Source organism: Scatophagus argus, chromosome 18 (assembly GCF_020382885.2).
Source record: "Scatophagus argus isolate fScaArg1 chromosome 18, fScaArg1.pri, whole genome shotgun sequence".
NCBI lineage: Eukaryota > Metazoa > Chordata > Actinopteri > Scatophagidae > Scatophagus > Scatophagus argus.
The window spans coordinates 11,264,390-11,285,333 of NC_058510.1; the positions used below are offsets into that span (position 1 = coordinate 11,264,390).

At 39.3% G+C, this 20,944-nt stretch overlaps 1 protein-coding gene across 2 annotated transcripts in view; it reads left to right on the forward strand.

Moving 5' to 3' along the window:
* The window catches only part of cnksr2a (connector enhancer of kinase suppressor of Ras 2a), a 45,367-nt gene that overhangs the window by 850 nt on the left and 23,573 nt on the right, over nt 1–20,944 (forward strand). For both annotated transcript variants that reach the window (XM_046370861.1, XM_046370862.1), the window contains exons 2-8: nt 10,593–10,756; nt 11,066–11,268; nt 15,596–15,683; nt 16,082–16,123; nt 18,712–18,831; nt 20,241–20,300; nt 20,598–20,666. In XM_046370861.1, the coding sequence (XP_046226817.1) occupies nt 10,593–10,756; nt 11,066–11,268; nt 15,596–15,683; nt 16,082–16,123; nt 18,712–18,831; nt 20,241–20,300; nt 20,598–20,666 (746 nt within the window). The remainder of the gene's footprint in view (nt 1–10,592; nt 10,757–11,065; nt 11,269–15,595; nt 15,684–16,081; nt 16,124–18,711; nt 18,832–20,240; nt 20,301–20,597; nt 20,667–20,944) is intronic.

A 20,944-nucleotide genomic window follows, 5' to 3' on the forward strand; every position in this document is an offset into this window, starting at 1 on the left:
TGTGCCACCCCTCTGGCTCTTAACATGTGAAGACTCACAGAGAAAGATTATTTTCAGCCCATTCATCTTTTTAGACTGACAGTTTTCTTAAAGGCTGAATGAGTTGGATTGTCTTGAAATATACAGACTGACTGTATAGACAGTGACTGTATGCAAAGATGGATGACATGAGAGCTTACCAAAAATGAAGTAAAAATCTCAATCACCCCCCTTGTGATAAGCTCCAGTCGCCTGTAGGTCATAAATCACTCCCCTCCATGTTAGCATATGGGATATCAAACTAAAAATTCAAAAGGCATGACAAATAAAATTTTCCCAACAATGGCTTATATCACATTTGTAGTTTTGATCAGTCTGATGTATGTGCAAGTGTTCATTTTTCTGGTGCGCTTGTTTTAATTAGTTGTTTGATGCTATAAAGAGGAAGTGAAGTGTCATGATTGACAGCTGAGCGCTGCTCGCAATTGAGTCAGGCAGGTGGAATAGGCAAACCTGTGCCTCCACCACCCAATCACTACTGGCTCCAAATGATGTCACCAGAACAAGCTGGCCTCCCTTGTATACAAGATATTCTGGCAACCATGAACAGGTGGCATACACTTCTGGTGTTAAGCTGAGGAGCAGAAGGGGGGGTCAAATGCCATGTCATGTTAAATGTTGTTTTTACAAACCACAACTGACAAATCCTACTCATTCTACCTTTAATGATCTAAATTCATGTTATTTTAAGTGCTGTAAGACTGTGTTTAGGGATTGAGGAGCACTATAACAGGACATTTAAAGAAAAAGACATCAATTAAAAACACACACACACAAAAAAAAAAACCCCAAAATGAGTCTTAATCCAAAAAAACATAACTGAGTTTTGTTTAAACAAGTGTCTGTGATACGTTGCAGTGATCAGACTAAAGATTATAGTCATGCATAATTCAAGAGCCAGGCTGATTAGGTCTGTACCCAGGGGCCTGTGAGAACATTATGAAACTCTTTTACACATTAAAAAGAAATGCTTATTGCTGAGGCACTGTGCTTTGCCAGTGGAGATGATATGACAGGCACAATGGAGTTTGATATCATTGAATTTTCTTAAACATCAAGGACAAATGCAAGGACTGGTATAAGTCTTTCAGAAACAAGTCAGTTGAATGTTTTGCACAAATCATAGTTTGTTCATCTTTTCTTGTAATTCTAACCTAAATACAACACATTCAGTGTGAGATGTTGCCAACATATTTGTCACACACCGTATTTAGTGACATCTTTTTAGCTCAACATGCGGTGCTGATATAGCTGCCCAAAAACGACCTGCCAAAGAAGACCTGTCGCAGTAAAGACTGGTCCATTGATCAGATTTAGTATCAAATTTAATTTAGTTTAAATGAATAGCAAAGTTTTTTAGCTGTGATGCTAACACAGAAAGTACAAGTTCCAATAAAAAACAATATATGCCCAGTTTGGTCTAAAGAGGGACTATGTGAAAGTCATGCAGAAATTGCTAAAGGACTCTATGGAGTTTATAAAATTATTTTGGGCTTAAAGAAAAATAATCATCTTGGCATTCAACAGTTGGTGATTTTGGAACTCAAAATCACCAACTGTTGTTGGTGTTAATGGGATCAAAACCAAATCAGGGTTTGTATCAGTAAGGTTAAACCCTACACAAAATCTCTATTTTTAGTATCAAACACTCATCCCTGTAAGTCAAATTAGTGGTTATAAAAAAAGTTTGTAGTTTTTTGGAGTCAAGGATGTGGTGAACTTTTATTCACAGCAGCTACAATTGACGGCAAGTTTGGTAACCTCATAATATACAAACTGGAAATGTATTTCCCAAAATGTATTTCCCAATAACTGGCTAGTTAGCCAGTTGTGAAAGACTTTTCTCCTAGCTTAGTTTATAAATTCAGTGAATTTTTCTTTATTGGCACAAGTTTGGCAAGACATCCTTAAAACAATAAATTCAGAAGTTGGCAGTATGTTAAGATACTGATAAATATGTTGTTATTAATTGCAGCAGTGCAGTTGTCTGATTGTTTGGACCTCACATCAGCTGTTGACCTCTCCCCTTCGTGGCATTTCTGGCTCTCTACGTGTTGAACTGGCTGCTGAGGATGGAGCGATAATTTAGCTGTGCTACCTTCTTCTTACATTGCTTATACTTTGTTGTAGATCTGAATGTAACCAAACTGAATTTCACATCAGAGTTAGCAACATCTCCCTTGCTTTCAGCCATGCTTATTTCAGCATATTGTTATATTATCTGATACATTTTTATCATATTCATATTTATTTTATAATAATATCATAACATATACAATAAGGTAACACGACAAATAAGCAAAAGCAACACACTATAATAAAATATTGGACTACAAATAAAAAAAAAAATCTCCATTCCAATATATGGGAGCATCAGCAACAAGATGTACCCAAAGCATCAAAAGTACTCGTAATACGGGATGGCTACCATCAGCGCTGTACTATTATACAGGATCATTATTGTTGATGAGTTAATATATAGTCTTTAATGTTGGTCGAGCTAATTTTGCAAACATATATTTTTGGTAGTTTGATCTGTAACACTGGACATAAAATGTCACTTTAAAACATAACTATTGCACTTAAAAGTGAAGTGGCAAATGTGGCAAAGTAAAAGTATAAATGATCGTGAAATATAGATATATTTTTTAACCTGCATATTGGCCCTTTTGACCTTTAACAGCTCCCTAGTTGGGTCAGTCAGTGATATTTTTGATATATTGGCACGCAGCACCACGATGCATCATAGCTCCATGTTTCATCGGGCTGTTATCATAAAGCACAGCCTGCTCCAAAGTCCCTCTGCCCAGATAAACGAAGAAAAAATGACTAATAAAATCTAACATTAGCAATAATTGTTATTCAGAATGCCTGTTTAATGTATAAAAAGCAGGTCAGGGAATCTATTGACTCACACGCTTCAGTAAAATGCAAATGAAAATCGTGACAAAGATTTATTTACATGATATACTGTGTCAGTTTCTCAGAGCTTTATCTCTGGGTGGGTTGGTCATGTACATATGGAATGTGTTTATGTGTGCCCCTGTGTGAGTGTTTTGTGTGTGTGTAGTCAGCGTGTGGGTGGGTGGCGAGGTGTTCGTCTCAGACCGTCTGTGCAGAACAGCTGACAGACACACACACACCCGCTCTGAACAGAAGGCTCCGCCCGAGTCCTTGGACATTTGCGCTTGCACACACACACACATGCATACATAGTCCTATGGACGTATACACACAACACACGTGGCATGCCTTGGTGTGGTATTCGGTTCATGCTGGGTCTCTTGGGTGTGTCTGTGGCGACAGAGGGAAACATGATATACTGTATTTGTGTGTGTGTACAATAACATGCACAGATCACATATGCCGCAGGCGTTTGGGGCCAAAAAGTCTGGGCTCTGTTGACTTGGCAACTGTATTGCATTGGCACATTTAGCACTGGCTAAAAAAAATATGGAGGTGGTGCACTTCAGTAGTAATATGAGAACTTACCGTGCATTCGCAGGAATGATGAGAATTTTGCCCCATGCAGAAAGCTGGGCATAATTCTATCTCATTTCCCTTGCATAAATTTGATTGCCAGACTTGAAAATCAGCAGTGAAATTGCCGTGACAACATGCGAGCACATCTGATGACACCACTTGGCACAAGAGAAAGCTGCTGGAGTGAGAGTCACAGCCTTTAGGATCAGAGGATTTGGGGACAAGATTTTTTTTTTTCTTTTCAAGGTGATGAGACTCAGGATTTAGATTTCTGAAAACATTTGCCAGTTTGCATCAAAGAGTCAGATTGTGGTTCATTTGCTTGCACTGAGAAAACACGTGGGAATTAGGTTTGAACTGTTGTGGTCATTCAGAAACCATGCAGTCCTTAAAAGTCACTCCAGGATGATACAGCCCTTGGTTAGAGCATTTACATATTGTAGCCAGCTCAGTACTGCCCAAGCGCAGTGTTTTTAAAGGGACAGTTCACCCCATTTATCACTCTGGATTGTTTTTGTGTGAGTTGCTGTGTTTTGGCTGTGGAGATGTCTGTCTTCTTGCAAATATAATGGAACTAGGTGGCGCTTGACTCATGATGCTTTACTAGCCAAAAAATATATTTGAAAAACTAAAACTGAACAGTTGAGTCTTTGAGTGCCAGTTCCATTATATTCGAGAGAAGGCGGACATCTCTACAGCTGATACTTAGTAAACACCAGGAACATTTACATTCAGGAACTGTAAGAAAATACAGACCAAAAACACAAATAGCTGTTATTAATTTGAGTACCTTGTTTATTTTACCGTGCAAAATCTCCCCAGAAAACACTGGGATTTCAAAGAACTGCTTTTCTGCTATAAGCTCACTTCTGATAGCTGCTGGGCACAGTGCATTTACAAATCCCAGGAACACAGTGAAAGCTCATATAACTTTCATTGTTACCAAAGCTTCAGAGTGCTTGGAACAGATGACACATAGCACGACTGAGAGGGCTAGATCTTTTATAGGACTCTCGAACATCCCAGAAGTCACCGCAAAATCTAGTTTTATTAGACGTGTGTGTGTGTGTGTGTGTGTGTGTGACAGAGAGAAAGAGGGTGTTTGTGGGAGTTTGGCTCGCCTGGTGTTGTGAAAAGTGTGCCTCTGTGGGAGTTAAGTGTGTGAGTCAGCTATGAATCACACTTTTTCTGTACCAGTCAAACACATGCGCACACACAAACTCAAATGTATGCCGTACACAGAGATATGAGTTCATGATATTAAAGATTAAACACTATTATTTAACAATCCCAAACAGGCATTTGCACTGAGCTTATGATCGGAGACTAACAGAAGAACGTGACCAGGTACATAGAGAGGCGAAGTCCCCTCCTCTTCCCCCGGTAGTTAATGACGGGAGACAAAAATAAAAAAGTTGTTCCCGTTTGTGCCATAATTACACATAATATTTGTCAAATAAAAGATCATTTTGCAACTCAAGAAAGTAGTAGTTTATCATAAAACTGTTGAAGCATGAGACTAAAAATATATAATTAGAAAGATGACACAACCCAACAGTTGCACAAGTGATGTCATCTTGTTTGTCACTCACTCAAACCTATGACCGAAGTCTTGTAAAAGTACTTTCTGCATGCTAGCTAGCTTATGGAACCAAGTCGCTCTCCTTTCACATAGCAGCAACTTTCAAAGAAAGGCTTGTGGGGGACAGAATACAAAGCCAAAGGGAAGCTTTTTGGATCCATAGGCTGGATTTATGATCAGTATTGTGCTCACATTGAAGGTATAGGTGACTTCTTTAGTGATTCATCCACTATAATAAAGGATTTTTAATATTCCCTTTTTTGTTTGACACATTCTCTTATGTTTTGGAGTGCCTAGATTACCTCGCTGTCTTTTGAAATGTTTTCCTTTCCGTTTTCCAAGGACTCCTGGTATACATATGTATTTTATGTACACTGAGTTACACAGATAAACCAGTCGTTTCTGTTTAAAAATTAAAATTAAAATAATAAAAAAACATTGTCTTTGAAAAAATGGCGGCATTATTAAGGGGAGTTTAACAGGGTTGCACAAGTGTTTTTGACAAAAAAGGTTGAGAACCACATCAGTTGCATGAATCCTGCAGTAAGTATGCTCTCTCTCTCTCTCTCTCTCTGTATATATATATTGTATAGCACTGCTTTAGTTTCTGTTTCAGTCTGTATGGGCGCGTGTGCACTGGATGATGTCACCATTTGACTCATCAGTATTCAGGGCATTCACGCTCTCCCTCATTGCCAGTGATAAGCGATGCTGATTATCAGTGAACTTTTGCTACACAGTGGGTATCTCCCCTTCTGCTTCTCTGCCTCTCTCTCGCTCTCTCGGCAATAGTAACACTTTACCCGTGAGAGCCAACATTGTTTTAATCAGCATTCACGTCTAATAGGAGTCAGCTGCTATTAACACTCATGAAAACACACGTCTGGCTTTTAGAGGGAAAAAGTGCTCAGACACCTTACTTGAGTGAAAATAGCAAAACATACACTCTCTGTGGCCAAAAATTACAGCCTTATGCTGTCTTACCTCAAACCAGTCCTGCAACTTTTCAGTGAGGAGGCGTTAAAGCATGACAGTGATGACAGTGAGCCAACCAAAACCATCAAGACAACAGCCATTTAATATTGAAATGAGAAATACGATAGCATGATCTTTAAAGACCTTTTCGGACATGCCATCACTGGCAGACCCTTTGATTTAAGAACAAGTACATGAAGGAGACGACTGACACCATAAATGCCAGGCCCTGGAGATGCTTGAGGAGAAAGGAGCCACAGAGGCAGAAGCTGAGGGAGGCACTGCTGCCTTTGTGCCTTCAGCTACACCAGCCGATAATCAGAAGAAGATGCTGGTTAGTTTTTTTTTTTCAAGAAATCCCACACCAGCACGATGTCAGGTCTGACAGAACAGCAGGCTATTGAAGCTGAACTGAGCGTCTGCCTGCTAGCTCAGTTCCCCTTACACAGTAGAAGATCCATGGGACATCCTTTCTCTGAGTGAGCTGCCAGGAAATTTTGCACATGCACCTGCATGCCAAATTTTTTCACAAATGATAACATTCGAGTGAGACAGTCGAAAAAAATTGTCTTTCTTGCAAGAAACATGTTGTGAAGTTGTCATGAATATGCAAAATTTAAAGAATTCACAGTAGCATAATCACCCGCATTTTTTCTTTTCTTTAATCAATGTTCAAATGCTGCCTCTAAGATGTGTGAGAGACATCTGAGAGTTTCAAATCATACCAGTTCTTAACATATTTATTTGATTCGATTCAATAGGCTTTGTTGGTTCTGTTGAATGTTTTTCACCTATTCATTCTGATAGTAATAATTCACCTCTGGCTTCTTCAGGATTCTGTTATAAGGAGAATATTAAGGTTATTATTAAGTTGATAAAAATATATATGATTTTTACTGACATCTGTCAGTATAATAAAACATATTGTCATATCATTCTTGTTCATATTGTCCAGGCCTTGGCAAATGTAATCATGTATTTACCAGCACTAGGCCCTCTGTGTTTGGATGGAAAGATGTGCAACACATCTCACAAGGTAGCCTATCCTCTCGTCAAACACTGAAAGTCCTTCCCACAGATCTTAAGTGTACCCAAATGACTTTCATCTAACATTAAAGCTGGAAGCCCCACAAATCACATCTGAGCTCTTTAATTTCTTTTTTCTTATCAAGTCCGTTCGTGCTTGTCAGTAGAAGGTGTGAGCTGAGTTATCGCTCATCAACTTGAAGTGTTTGGGCTCCTGATAGTGGAATCAATTTGCCCAGTTTCCCTCTAAAGTGAGATAACGGTGAAAAGACGATCCCTCATCTTCACCATCGCCTGCTTGTTTTGCATTTTAGGACCATAAAAGCTTTGTTTGTTTATGTTGTAAAAGATGAAATAATGTGTTATTTAAATTAGCATTTCAGGTTCCCAGCTTAATGTATGGCATTTTGGTCCTGAACGTTTCATTTAGACTTCAGATGTCGTGGCTGAGGGAGGGGAGGAAGTGATGGGAGTGTGCAGAAAGCGACAAATGCTGTTTGCTTGTCGCTGATGAGGAATTTGTGTGTGTGTGTGTGTGTGTTCGTGTTTGTGTGTGTGCGTATTAAATAGTTTGCATGCAATTTAGCAGCTGGCTTATGAGGTTTCTTCTTTTCCTCTTTGCTTCTCCTTCTCTTTTTCTGCACTCTTCTTATGCTGTTCTTTTTCTACCATCTTTGTTAGTGTTGTTATGATAGATGAGTGTATTATAAAGCAGGGACTTGAAGCAGGGGAAATCAATGCTCATTTCTCAGAGGTGTGTGTGTTTGTGTGTGTGTTTGTGTTTGACATTTGGCTGTGTGTTAAGAGGTTAGAAGCTGGATACACTCATTGTTCTGGGAGCCAGGGGCTCCAGCTGAGCTGCTCTGTCTTCATGTGCTTTCCTTTGACTCAGCAAACCCAGCCAGGCCATACAAACACACACACACACATTAACAATGCACGCGCCCACCCACTTACACGCTCACACACTTGCAGATCTAGAGAGACCATCCCACTCACAACACAGATGTTACACAATCCAACAGAGAGTAAAGTCTTACCTGTGTGGCTGCCTGATTGCCCATCCATTGCCTTTTTTTTGTCCCAGTCTCTTGACTCTTGTTTCAAGTACAGAGTTTTGCTTTACACCCTTTGGAGAGTAACTTTGCCCAAACGTTCAGCGTGGATTCTATTCACTTTTATTTAACCTCCTCTATTGGAGTATTAAAGATCCAGCGTGTAGGATTAAGGGTGTTTAGGGGCACAAGTGGACACCTGACCTTTAGCTATTGCACAGAAGAGCAGTGGTTTGAGACAGGAATCGATGGCACAGATATCTCTCATGAGTGTGTGAAGTTATAGTTCTGTTTACAACCAAGCTAGGCCAACAAGTTAAGAGGTTTAACTGTTAGTACGGAGAAAGCTTTATTTTTTTTCCTCTTGAATAACTTTTTATTGACTGAAACAGTGTTCGATGGTGAGCAAAATGCGGGAAGGAACTCGACACGACAGCAGTGAGAAAGCAGGAAGACTGACTGTTGCTTGAAAGACTTGTTGCATTCATTTGCTGCCGTGCTGCCGGGGTAAGAAAGAAATTAGCACGCATTTGAAGATTGTTTAAGTCATTTCATCCATCACTGTGTACTTACATTATTGGCAGAAGGTAATGCAATTCAGACTTCTCCATCACTGTGCAATAATAAGTTGAAGTTTGAAAACATTTAGCACAGGCTGTATGTTCACCTTAATAGATTACAAGCATCTACCAGCCCAAAATGGGGTCCATGGGCCAAACTTGTCTCACCGTAAGGTTAAAAAAAATTAATTTAAGAAATTAATATAAATTGCTCTTGTTGTCTTATTTTTGTAAGGCAAATTCTTTTTAAATATTTAGTGCTCAGAATAACAAGTCAGTTAATTAAAGGAACTTGGACTCATTTTGCATCTTAACAATACATTACAGAGTTTGCTTTTGGCCTGTGGCCCACAATTAATTTTAAGGTTTGGCCCCTTCGAGGGAACCCCTGCTGCAAAGAAATGAATGGAAACCAACTGAAGTCTGGAACTGCACAGCTGAAAAAGCTTAGTAACGCATTTGAAAATGGAAGTGCATATGCTAAAATTTGCATACATGCTGGCATCCTCCTCCAAAGCGATCTTCACAGCTTTGGTATAATTGTTGAAAAGCGTTTTGGCCATGATTCAAGCCCAAATATTGTTTGATTATCCCTATCTGTCCCTTTAGCACTATGGGAAACAGTTTGTCCAGGGAAACAGTTTGTCCTTCTGTGTTCTTTTTCTTCTCGGTTTACCCTCATAGTGAGACAGGGCTCAAAATCACACATTAACTGTAAATGGAGAGGAACAGAGTGATTTCTGTTCCAAAAAAAACTAAGTTCCTCTTGTGGGCCTCAGGTGCCTCTCAAAACAAACTGTGTTTTATACGTTTACCTCATGCTACTGTGGTTTTGAAACAGCTTTGTGCTGAACTCTACAAAACTGCAAACAAGCTGAAATGTCTCAAAAACACGACACAGCAGCTGCTGTATTATCTGAGGCAAATGGAAATAAGTAAAAAATGTGTTGAACGTTTTCCTGTGCAGACTTAAAGAAATCTGTTCTCCCTATAAGCTTACTTTGAAGAGGGAAACCATCAGTGAAAAGTATGGAAACGAAAGCCGATTAGTGTTTCTGGAATGCAGCCCAACACCTATAACTTCAAGTTGGGGGGATTGTGGTCATTGATCAGGGACTGAATGTGTTCAGGGGAGCCTTAGCAGTGGACGGGTCATGAGGGGCGATGGTGTTGTCCAAATGACTTTCCCGTCTTGTGCCTAGAGGTCGTAATTTCTTCTTTTTAGGTTTGCTGCAAGGAATGTCCTTCCTAAGTCATTTCTGTTTGTTACAGAATCTAAAGGTGCATGAATCAGTATTTTTGTATTGGTAGTGAGATAGATGTATTTCAACCAAAAACTGGTGGAGACCAAAAGCTGAGCAAGTTAGTCATATCATCTTAACAGGTGATATGTCCGTATTCACAGCTTGTTTCTGCTTCCACAGATTCACCAGTATCACAGGTTAAGCAGGTTTGAACTCTTTTTTTTTTCTTGAAATCTGGTAATTGCTTTTATTTAAAGTATTTTAAGGCAAAGGACAATTGTTTTAAGCATTTTCTTGACACTAAAACAGCAATTATTCCTTGAAATCTCTTTAAACAGGTTGAAATATGTTTTGTTTTTTAAGATGTTAAGGATTTTGGGAAAAATTTATACACAGAATGACTTGTTAAATGTTCTTTTTTTATATAGAGAATCAGGATGATAAAGTGTCATGGCAAAATGTAGAAAATGTTGTCAGTGCAGGATATTTCCAGTTTACTGCACTAACAAACATCACATTTTGTTCTCACTCCCTAAGATGAAGAAAATGATTTATTTTCATTGCGGTTGGGATCTTATATGAGTGTATTTATTGTGATTAACCCTCATAAAATGTGTGCTTGCTGCAGGTCTGGATGACTGCTTGCAGCAATATGTGGGTGTGTTTGAGCGTGGAGGTGTGTGCGGGGAGAGGCTGCTGAGGATTAGCCACGCCGAGCTAGAGGAGCTGGGAGTTTCTCGCATTGGACACCAGGAGCTCATTCTGGAGGCTGTCGACTTGCTCTGTGCTCTGGTGAGTTTGTGTGTTTATTGAATAGTTTCATCACAGTCCTGGACTCCCATCAGCCACGTCTGCAGCTGTTGCTGTATTCAGATTCTGCTCGAATGCACAATAGAATAGATTGCAGAAAGTCAATTTTCATCGTACTGCATCACATCCTTGTCACAATTACAAGAAAAACATTTATTGTATTGAAAATAAATTAAATCCAACTATTTAATGTATCAAAACTAGTAGAAAATAAACTAAATCCAACTGGTTCATGTGTCATAACTATTCATTCAGGGCAATCTTTGTTTATGTTTCTGATTGTCTGTGTAGAACTCAGGTCTGGAGACTGAGAGTGTCAGGACTCTGGCGCACAAACTTGGCGCCTCAGCCAAAAACCTGCAAAACTTCATTTCCGGCCGCCGCCGCAGCAGCCAATCAGAGAGCAGGTCCTCGCGGCGACTCCCCAACGATCTGCTGACCTCTGTGGTCGACCTTATCACCGCCGCCAAGAGCCTGCTAGCGTGGCTGGATAGGTAATGTGTTTACCCTCCGTCGCTTTCTCAGAGATGCTCTCTTTGTTTCAGTGTTAGTCCTGGCTGCTGTTTCAGATTCAGTCTTTGACCTTAGATGAAAATGCTTATTACTCTTAGTCACATTTTAGTCGTTTTTATCCCTCATAGTTTTGGTCTAGTCTCAGTTGATGAAAAGTCATTACATTTTAGTCAACTTTTAACATCAGCCGCTTCAAGTTTGATCAGACTTTACGTTGTACTTACAAACATTACCATTAAAATCACACTAGTGCTGAAGCTGTTACTCAATTAATATGCCTACACACACAACAATAAATTAACAAGACAGTAATAGTGATGCATTCCATACAATAATACAATAATAATGTAATCCATGCCAAATACAAGTTGTTTGTCCAGATATATATTGTCAAAGCCGACTGACTCACGTTAGGCAAATACTAAGCATTTTCAAGGATCAAGGATCAAAGAACTTTTATTGTCACACCACCTCACATATTCATGCTTATGGTACGAAATTAGGAAATTGGGACTCAGGTCCACTAGCCCCCCACTAACATTTTAGTCCCGTCAACAAAAACAAGACATGCATTTCGTCATAGTTTTGATCAAGCATCTCTTTTTAGCTTGTCATCGCCGTGTCTTAATCATAGGAAAAAGGTCGTTGGCAAACATTTTATCTCTTAGTTCTTGAAACAACAGCACGCTTTTGTTTCTCTGTTTTTATATTGTTACGTCAGCAGGATAATAATGTGTCATAGAAGGAAAAGCACAGATGTTATTAATGATATGAATACTGTGTCTGAAATCTAGTTTTATACCTGCGATTTTCCTACTGTGACACATCAGAATGCCTGCCATTAAAAAGACCCATTAAAGGCATAAATAACTGTGGTATAATTTGGTTGCATTCAGGAGAGGAAGAACAAAAAAAAAAACCCCACAACTTAGAAGCATTTTGAGAAACCTTTTTTTTCACCCCAAAGAGATAATGTCAGACCTTTCATTCACCATGCTTCTCTGTCTCTCCTTTGCACTCTTGTCCTTCCTGCGCACAAGACAAACATCAGATCCAGAACTAAAGGTCTCTGACATTCAGTTGTCGAAACGGCGGGCACCCACATCTGTCCTTCGGCCATCTAGACACACAAAAGGATACAGAGTCACGTCTGCAGGCACACTCAGACCCATAGAAAACACCCACACGCTCTCACATACACACAATCTCAGACACACACCCACATCTGCACACACTGACACACACTTATGCAAGTGCACACGCATTCGCCCACGCACGATGATGCAACTGTAAATGGCAAAGCGACATTGAGAAAGGGATAGACTCAGCAGAGCCTGCGCTTCATGCTCTCTATTCTCTGTTTCTCAGGTGGAACGTGTTCAGGCATTGTGAAAAGTTCCATTTTATGTTTTTATTCTTCATTATTATGCACGCCACATGTGCATAAAGGAGCAATTTAACATGCATATGATCCCAACAAAGCTTTTATTTCAAGGAAATCTTATCTTCTGAAATTGGTTTCTGCTGAATAACAAATGAGCGAGTAAAACAAGCTGAATTCTCTTTTGAAATAAGACCTGCATGTTGAATAATGATGTTGAATTCATTAACTGACTATGTGCAAAAGGTTATGCTTTCCGAGCATGTTGGGCTACAATCTGTCTTGTACTAATACCAGCGAGATGACTTCTTCCTAAAAGGTTTACAGCGGCAGCAAATTAACATAAATCCTGCTCAACCTGAACTTTCATCTCTCCCTGATTGCTAGTTATTCAACCTCTTTGGGATGGAGGAAAAGTGCAGCATCAGTTCAGTGTTCAGGCAGAAAATGTAAAGCACGTTCTAGTTTCTCTCTAAAGGACTTGAAAAGATATTCTGCAACCTTTTCAGGTAACTAGCAGGGTGGGTATGGCACCGATCATTTTCTCCTCTCTCTCTCTCTCACTGCTGGTCTACTGCTGCCTTGATTCATTAGTTTGTGTTATTGTGTAACTTTAACACGTTAGTTAGGATCCAAACTTGCTTAATGATATCCTCGGAAAGTATAAGTCGCACTGAATTTAAAAATATGTATATCGTGTTTGTATAGTCAGATTTCACTAATTGCTTTTCACCTCACACAATTGGACCGTGAGCTAGTAAAAGAAGTGTTTTCTGAGCGTTGTTTGAGGGTTGCAGGCTGACGATTAGCAATCAGTCTGTGTAGCCTTAGGTCCTGCATATATATAGCACACAGCCTCAATACTGATGACCCAAATCACATGCGCGCACACACACACACGCACACACATACATCATACACTAGAGGCTGTGGCCGGATTTCAATCTGGGTCTTTAGGACAATGAAGCAAAGTAAGGGAATGTGTCTTTGTGTGTGTGTGTGAGTGAGTGTATTACTGTATGTCAGTAATACTGTATGGATGTTAGTGTTTATTTGTGTCTGCATGCAGGCATTAACAACCCATTAGCTGCAACATGTTCCTTATCATTAACACCTCATTCACACCTGAATAGTCTATTATGTTAGAATACACTCGGGGCCCCATTACTAAATATTGTGTTTGCACAGAAAAGGGCTCTGTGGACCCTCTTCTCACAGGGGAAGAAAAAAATAAAAAGCTTTTCATAGAAACAAACTTGACAGTGAAATGTTTCTGTGGAAACTCTGATTAGGAATACAAACATGCAGGGGACTTGGGAAATTGATGTTTGTAGCATAATAAATCCACAGTGGTCTAATAACCCTCCTCACACAGGTTATTCCAGTTCTCTAAAAGAATGGACAGGTCTAAACCATGCTTTTATGTTTGTTTGTTTCCAAAGCCTGGACTGAAACGGCAAGGAGTAGGTGTGAGATGTGTAAATTGGTGCACTCAGAACACAATGGCCTATTTACCTTGTTCTGTAATGCGCCTTCATTTGTCCATGTACTGGAGCTGTGTCCTCTTTTTTCCTCTGTGGAAATATGTTACTATTGAATCTCTACTTTACAGAAGCCAGTGTCCCCTGAAGGTACTTGTACTGATTTGGCTTTCTGAACTGGTACTTTTCACACAAAATTTTACCTTATTTCTCAGCTCATTCTTGACCTTGAATGTCTCTTATTGATCACAGCTCTGAGCAACACAGGCCAGTCTGAAATTCTGCAGTTGTCTTTAAAGTTTCACATGTTGCTTTAGTGGCTTGACTTTTAGTTATTTATTTATTTATTGCATATTATTTGAGGAGGAGGTAAATAAAAAACAGGAGGTTTCATTCACCGTTTTTGAGTAATTGTAGTGAATGAGGTTGCATGAGGCTTTTGTATTTGTGCAACACTTCTGGGTTCATAGAGATAGAAAACTGCATGTAGATGAGCTACCTTGTTTTTGAGTTTCTACACTTAGTCTCTCCACTGAGCATCCTATATGATTCCACTGACAGTATCACTAAAAATCCAAAGTTTCCATTGTTTGAAATAAATGACAGGTTACATCTGCAACTTGATTTGAGAAGTGTTTACATTCTTTTCTATTCCAGCGATTAGTTCAGTAATTGTTAATCCACATACGATCAGTCACTAAGAATTTTGATTGCCACAGATTCACATTGTGTTGCCATCTTCCTAAGTGTGTGGATTGGCTGCTCTTTTTCTTTTTTTCTTTACATTACTGTGAATTGAATATCTTGGGGTCACAGCACCTGCGGGCAGCAAATGAATGTCTTGAGAAGAAAGCAAGAAAGGATCAGCACTGGATTCACCTCAATTATGCTAACAAATGGATGCAAGAGGGAACTAAACCAAAGCACTTCAGGGAAGAGGGTTATTATCAGCCATTACATAAGACCCGCCTTCTTGATGTCTGGCAACCAATGAGACAACCTGTGACATCGAGCCATTTAAAGACACCATTAGGAAAATGTGGCAAGGATTTTATTTTGTAACGACAAACAATTCATCTTTAAAAACTACTTTATGTCGCTGTATGTCAAAGAAAAACCATAACTTTGCAGTCTTCTTTAAACTTACAAATACAGATATGTGGTCATATGTGGGCACCTATTTATGATAACTTAAAAACAATACAATTTTTTAAGTTAAATGACTTTAACATAATTTTCTTTCCCTTCAGCGAGTCACTTTGCTCCAGTTTTAGTTTGTTGTGGAGCAAATGAGTCGTAAAACTTCTTCCTATAAACGCATGTGCCTGTGTGAGTGCACACACCATATCTGTTTCTCTAACAATGCTCCTCTCCATCTCCCCTGTACATTATCTAATGCAGCAGGAACATTTGAAGACATACTGGTGTGTTATCTGTTCCTCCCAGGTCTCCCTTTGCTGCAGTGGCAGACTACTCAGTAACCCGAAATAATGTCATTCAGCTCTGCCTGGAGCTCACCACCATTGTACAGCAGGTGTGTGCAATTGTCTGTGTGCGTGTGTTTTGAAGGCTGATAGCTCGTATTCTGCCATGGTTGTCATATTCCCCTAAGAGCGGTGTGTGCGGGGGCGTGATGCAGCAGCCTCACACTCTCTGCATCCTTAAGCAAGACTTGATTCTCCACTATTTACGTCCTTACAGTCTGTCTTTTGTATGACTGATGTGTGTACAAATAAAAGATAAATGTGTCTGGTCGTGTGGGCGTATTTTTTGTCTGCGAGGGTATAGGCTGTGCAGGTGTAGGGTTCAGTAATGTGAGGTCCAGACGGTATATGAAGAGAAAGCAGTGTGAGCAATCATGTAGTGCGTTTTTGAGTTTTTGCAAGACAGAATGTTCTGCTCGTGCTACATTAAACTCTGCTTTTCCCCCAGGACTGTACGGTGTTTGAGACTGAGAACAAAATCCTTCATGTGGTGAGTCCTGCTTCCTCGTCCAGCTGTCGCTTATTTGCTCTGTGTTGATGGGGGGTTGCTGGGTAACATTTTTTTTGTTTTGTTTTGTTTCCCAAAATCTCTTCATTCTCACTTACACAGTGCTCCATGAAAACAGAGATTCAAGCTCCAGCTGCAACTAATATTTAAATAAACCTCAACGGTACATCCTGTAGGATTTTGGGTCATTTTTGGGAATATGTGTTTCATTTTCTTTCCAAGAGTTTGATGAGAAGATTGATTACTATTAGTGAAGAGTACTACAGTATTATACTCAAGTAGAAGTACTGTTACTGTACAAAAATTTTGCTTATGTACAAGTAAAAGTCTTGACTAAAAATGTACTTAAGTAAAAAGTAAGTGAGTTAAAATTTACTCTTGAGTAAATGTTAGTACTATTACTATGGAATGGAAGGTTCTACACCACTGATGATCCAATATAAATATACAACAGCCTTCCCCCGTACAGCCTCACTACAATTAGGCCTAACCAGAAAAGAGAACGAAACTCAGACAAATAAACACAAGACCACAAACAAATGAATCGAGCCACGGACACTGATGCAAAAAAAAAAGCAATGTACAGAAGTGAAATAACACTGTGCTGAAAAGACACACTCACACACACATACACACACACACTGCGTCTGCATAGCATGCAGACACAACACTGTGTTACTAGGCAACAGAGTGGATGTACTCACCCCAGTGTCAATCTGTGAACTATGCGCACCATGAAGTCCTCAATTTGCTTTAATGGTTCAACTTGACCATCCTCAGTACATATTATAACCAATCCACTCAGCCTCTCTGTCTCACTTCTCTCCTCCGAGTTTTCAAACATTTTGTACCCAAAGAGGTGCTGATGTCACTTTGACAGAAAAAGTCAGAAAGAGGAAGAAGTCCTCACACACACCTCACTTAACACTGAGGTTTGCAAGGAATGTAGCAAATGAAAAAATTACAGCTGAATTTCTTGTCATAAGGTGGGACACTTGGTCAGTGTCAGAGGCTCTCAGACTCAGAATTAAAACTTGACCTGAAGGGGTTTTTCAATTTGCTCAAGATTATGGTTTAAAAAATATGACATATGATGAGGGCACAGACATGAGAGGGTATTGACCTGACTAGATAGGTAATAAGGACACTTCCAAAAATTGGTTCCTTCCTCCACAATGTCTGTGTTGCTCTTGGTTCCCAAACTGAGGGGCATAAAGTTGAATCGACCATTTTCACAGCAGATATTTTGACTTGTTATTAACACATTCGCTAATTACTGCAATGCATTGCGCTAATTGCTGGAACAGAGCCATCTTTAATGTTATTAGTTCTACCAGGGTTTTACCTGCTATGACAAGCTGAAATGTGTGTGGTAAAAAAGTCCAGTGAGTCCAGTGTTGCCAACTTGGTGACTTTGAAGGAAAAGGAGGTTAGAGAGAGACTGAACAGTCCATGGCTCCTCTGCCAACACCGCCAGGGTTTCTCCCTCTCCTCTCATGCGGCGTGCAGTCTGTAGGTGTGACATGTGGGGCAGGAAGGAGGACGCCGCTCGCCACAGGAGACGGCATTAACTTTTACAGAGTTTCTATGGTTACACTGATGCTCTCGCTCTGAAACTTCCTCTGTACTGGAGCTTGTAAACATGTTAATCATTCATTTGAGCTTCTCTTTTACTCTTTCTCCCTTTATGTCTGGATTAGGATGTTCTAGAGCTCGTAAATTATTTGGAGAAAGGTTTCTCTATCTGCCTTCTTTATGCAACCAACACAACCAGTAAGCTTTATGCAAACGAGAGCCTGATGATGTCAATGCGCAAATGAGCATATAATGTCATCTGGAGACGTTTCACAACTTTTTTTGATGCTAATGCTAACCGCTTTCATTGGAAAACAGTTGGCAACACTGTATGAGTCTGAGTGCCTTCCACTTTCAGGTTAGGTTAAATATATTCAGAAAATCTGTCGATAAAGCAAAGAGCTTTACGTCTTTGTAAAAAGTTTGGGAGTCGGTGCTGTGGATTATCCAGACAAGATGCTGCCAGTAATACTTTCTGCTTGGGAAACAGTCCCTAAAACAGTTGATGGAGTCTTCTGTTGTTTCTGCTAAAGATATTGCTGCAATTTTCTTTCTTTTTTGATGGGATTTTTCAATGCTGTGGGAGCCACAAATTGAATTCACCTCTCATGTGTTAGTGTGGAGGCAGGTATTTTAGAGACACTGGACAAATCAAACCCAAACTATTTGCATAGCTCAATACTTCCCTGGGTGATAGAAAAAAAAATGTTCACACCAATAATATGACACAATGTGGTGTTAATTGAGTTAGTCTCTAACCTCAGTGCCGTTGGATTCACATTTGGAGGGGAAAATATTGTCATTTTCTTAGTAAAGTCAAGGAAAAATCCTCCAATAAAGACATAGCAGCTGTAAGATGAAACAGCCAATAAAAAAGGCTTTTTTTTAAACACACAAAATACACAAGTTATTTATGTTTTTCTTTTGTTTTTATCTCTGAACTAAAGCTCGGTGTATTATTACTTGCCCTCTCATGTTTTTCTTCTTCTCTGTAGTGCAAAACTCTTTCGGAGGTGTGTGAGCACATTGTTTGTGTGTCATCGGACCCGCTGGTATCTCAGTCAGCCCACCTGGAGCTGGTTCACCTCACCAACATCAAACCCTCTGAAGGCCTGGTAATCACTCTGCATGTGTGTGTAGGTGTGTGCGTAACTGTGTGTGTATGCGTGTGTATGTGTGTGTGTATCTTTCCTTTGTTTGTGTGCTTTGGTGCATTTCAGATTGTATTTGTTTTATTTTTAAATATGTCTATGTGTGCATATGTACACTCACGTACTGCACTTAGGTATTGGTGTTTCTCGAGTAGTTTACTTGAGTGTCATTTTATGCTACTTTATATTTCACACTATTTTATACTACTTTGCTACATTTCAGAAAAAAATATTGTACTTTGTCCTCCACTACATACATTTGAAAACTTAAGTTACTTTGCAAATTCAATAAATCAGGATTTATTAATCCAGATGAAGCTCGAACTTTATCGTGATGTAACTCACAAGCTGTTTAAGAGTTTACCAGCTGCAACATTAAAGTGATTTACTCATTACTGTTTAAATAATTATAATCCAGTCAAGTAATATACATATATGACTCTGAAATGGATCATTTAGCAGAATGATTCATTTAATGGCTTGAGTAGATTTTGATGCTAATACTTTTGGACTTGTAGAGAGAGAACCTCTGTGTTCTGGTATCACTAATACTGCTTAGATGCAATATCTGTGTACTTCTTCTGCCTCTGGACACCAATTGCAATGTATTAGTACTGTATGAAATACCATTTTGGTCCGAATGTCAGACAAATCTCCATTTTCCCATGGCTGTTTTTTGAAAAAAGACTTTTTGAGGAGAAGATTCCACTCTTTAAGCAGAAGAGAGTCCTCATCCCTGAAACCTTTTTTCTGTTGAAGTGAAACATATCTAGTTTCATCAAAGCAGAAAGCAAAAGACACATTGCTGTAGCTTGTCTATCAGTCACATACTTGCATTCCTTCATCAAGCTCTTGGAACTAATCAAAATTATAACAGTTTTAGACATTTTTAGACCTCCTTTGTGACTGTCTTTAGAAAACATGGCTTAGTTCTCTTGTGCAAGTACCTGACATCTGTATTCAACCACAGATTGTTTGTGACCTCAAGTCTGTTAAATTTTGATTCGTATCTATTAACATTTTATTCATTATTCTGCATCAGGAAGTAAGTGGATCTTGAAGTATCTAAGTCTACAGCTTTTAAATTAATGTGTCAGACTTTATTCAATTAATTTTTGATATAGTCTGTTGCTCACCTCATTTCTTTCAGACTGTAGGTTCAGGTTGTGAACAGTAATTAGGCTGCCACTGAAAATTCTAGTGTTTCTGGCTTCTCGGACAAAGCTGTAGCTTTTGATTTTTGATTTTAGTTTGTTTGCTATTATTGAAAGGTAAACTAGGGATTCAAAAGGATTCAGATTTGAAAAGTGGATTTGATACTTGATTTGAAACAAAAATCTCTTTTACGCCTTTTCCTTCCCTCTATCTCTCAGGGAATGTACATCAAATCGACCTATGATGGCCTCCATGTGATCACAGGAACCACTGAAGGGGTAAGAGCCTTACAGTCCCATTTCCACGCATACACACACCAAACTACACAAATGAAGTGGATTTCCCACCACACCCAGGCGGGTGAGAAGTATGGAAAACCCTTACTCACAACATAACAGATCCATAGCAGCACATCAGATTCCATAGGGATGACTGCAGGGGTTTCTTTTTGTTACAGCGTATTGAAGTACAGTTTGTTGGAAAGCTTGCCCACACTGGTACACAGGGATCAATAAACTCAGTTCAATTCACAGTAATCTGTTTTCTTTCTGTCTCTCCCTTGTGTGTCTATGTAGTCTCCAGCTGACCGCTGTAAGAAGATCCATGCGGGAGATGAAGTCATTCAAGTCAATCACCAGACTGTGGTGGGTCTCTCATTGTATATGTCTGTGCTCCTTCACATGTTAAGATATTTTTTTTTTGCAATTGTTCATAGATTTTGTGTGTAAGTAGAAAAATGCTCACACAAAGTACTAATACACAAAAGAATCGCAAAGAATCTAAATCTGTCTTACGATCTAAATCTAAATATCTGAACTGAATAGGGAAAATGAAGGTTAAAAGATCATTTAAAAACCTGGACATCCACATTTATGTGACTGAAGAATTTGACAAGTAGATGATAAAATGAGCTGATATGATT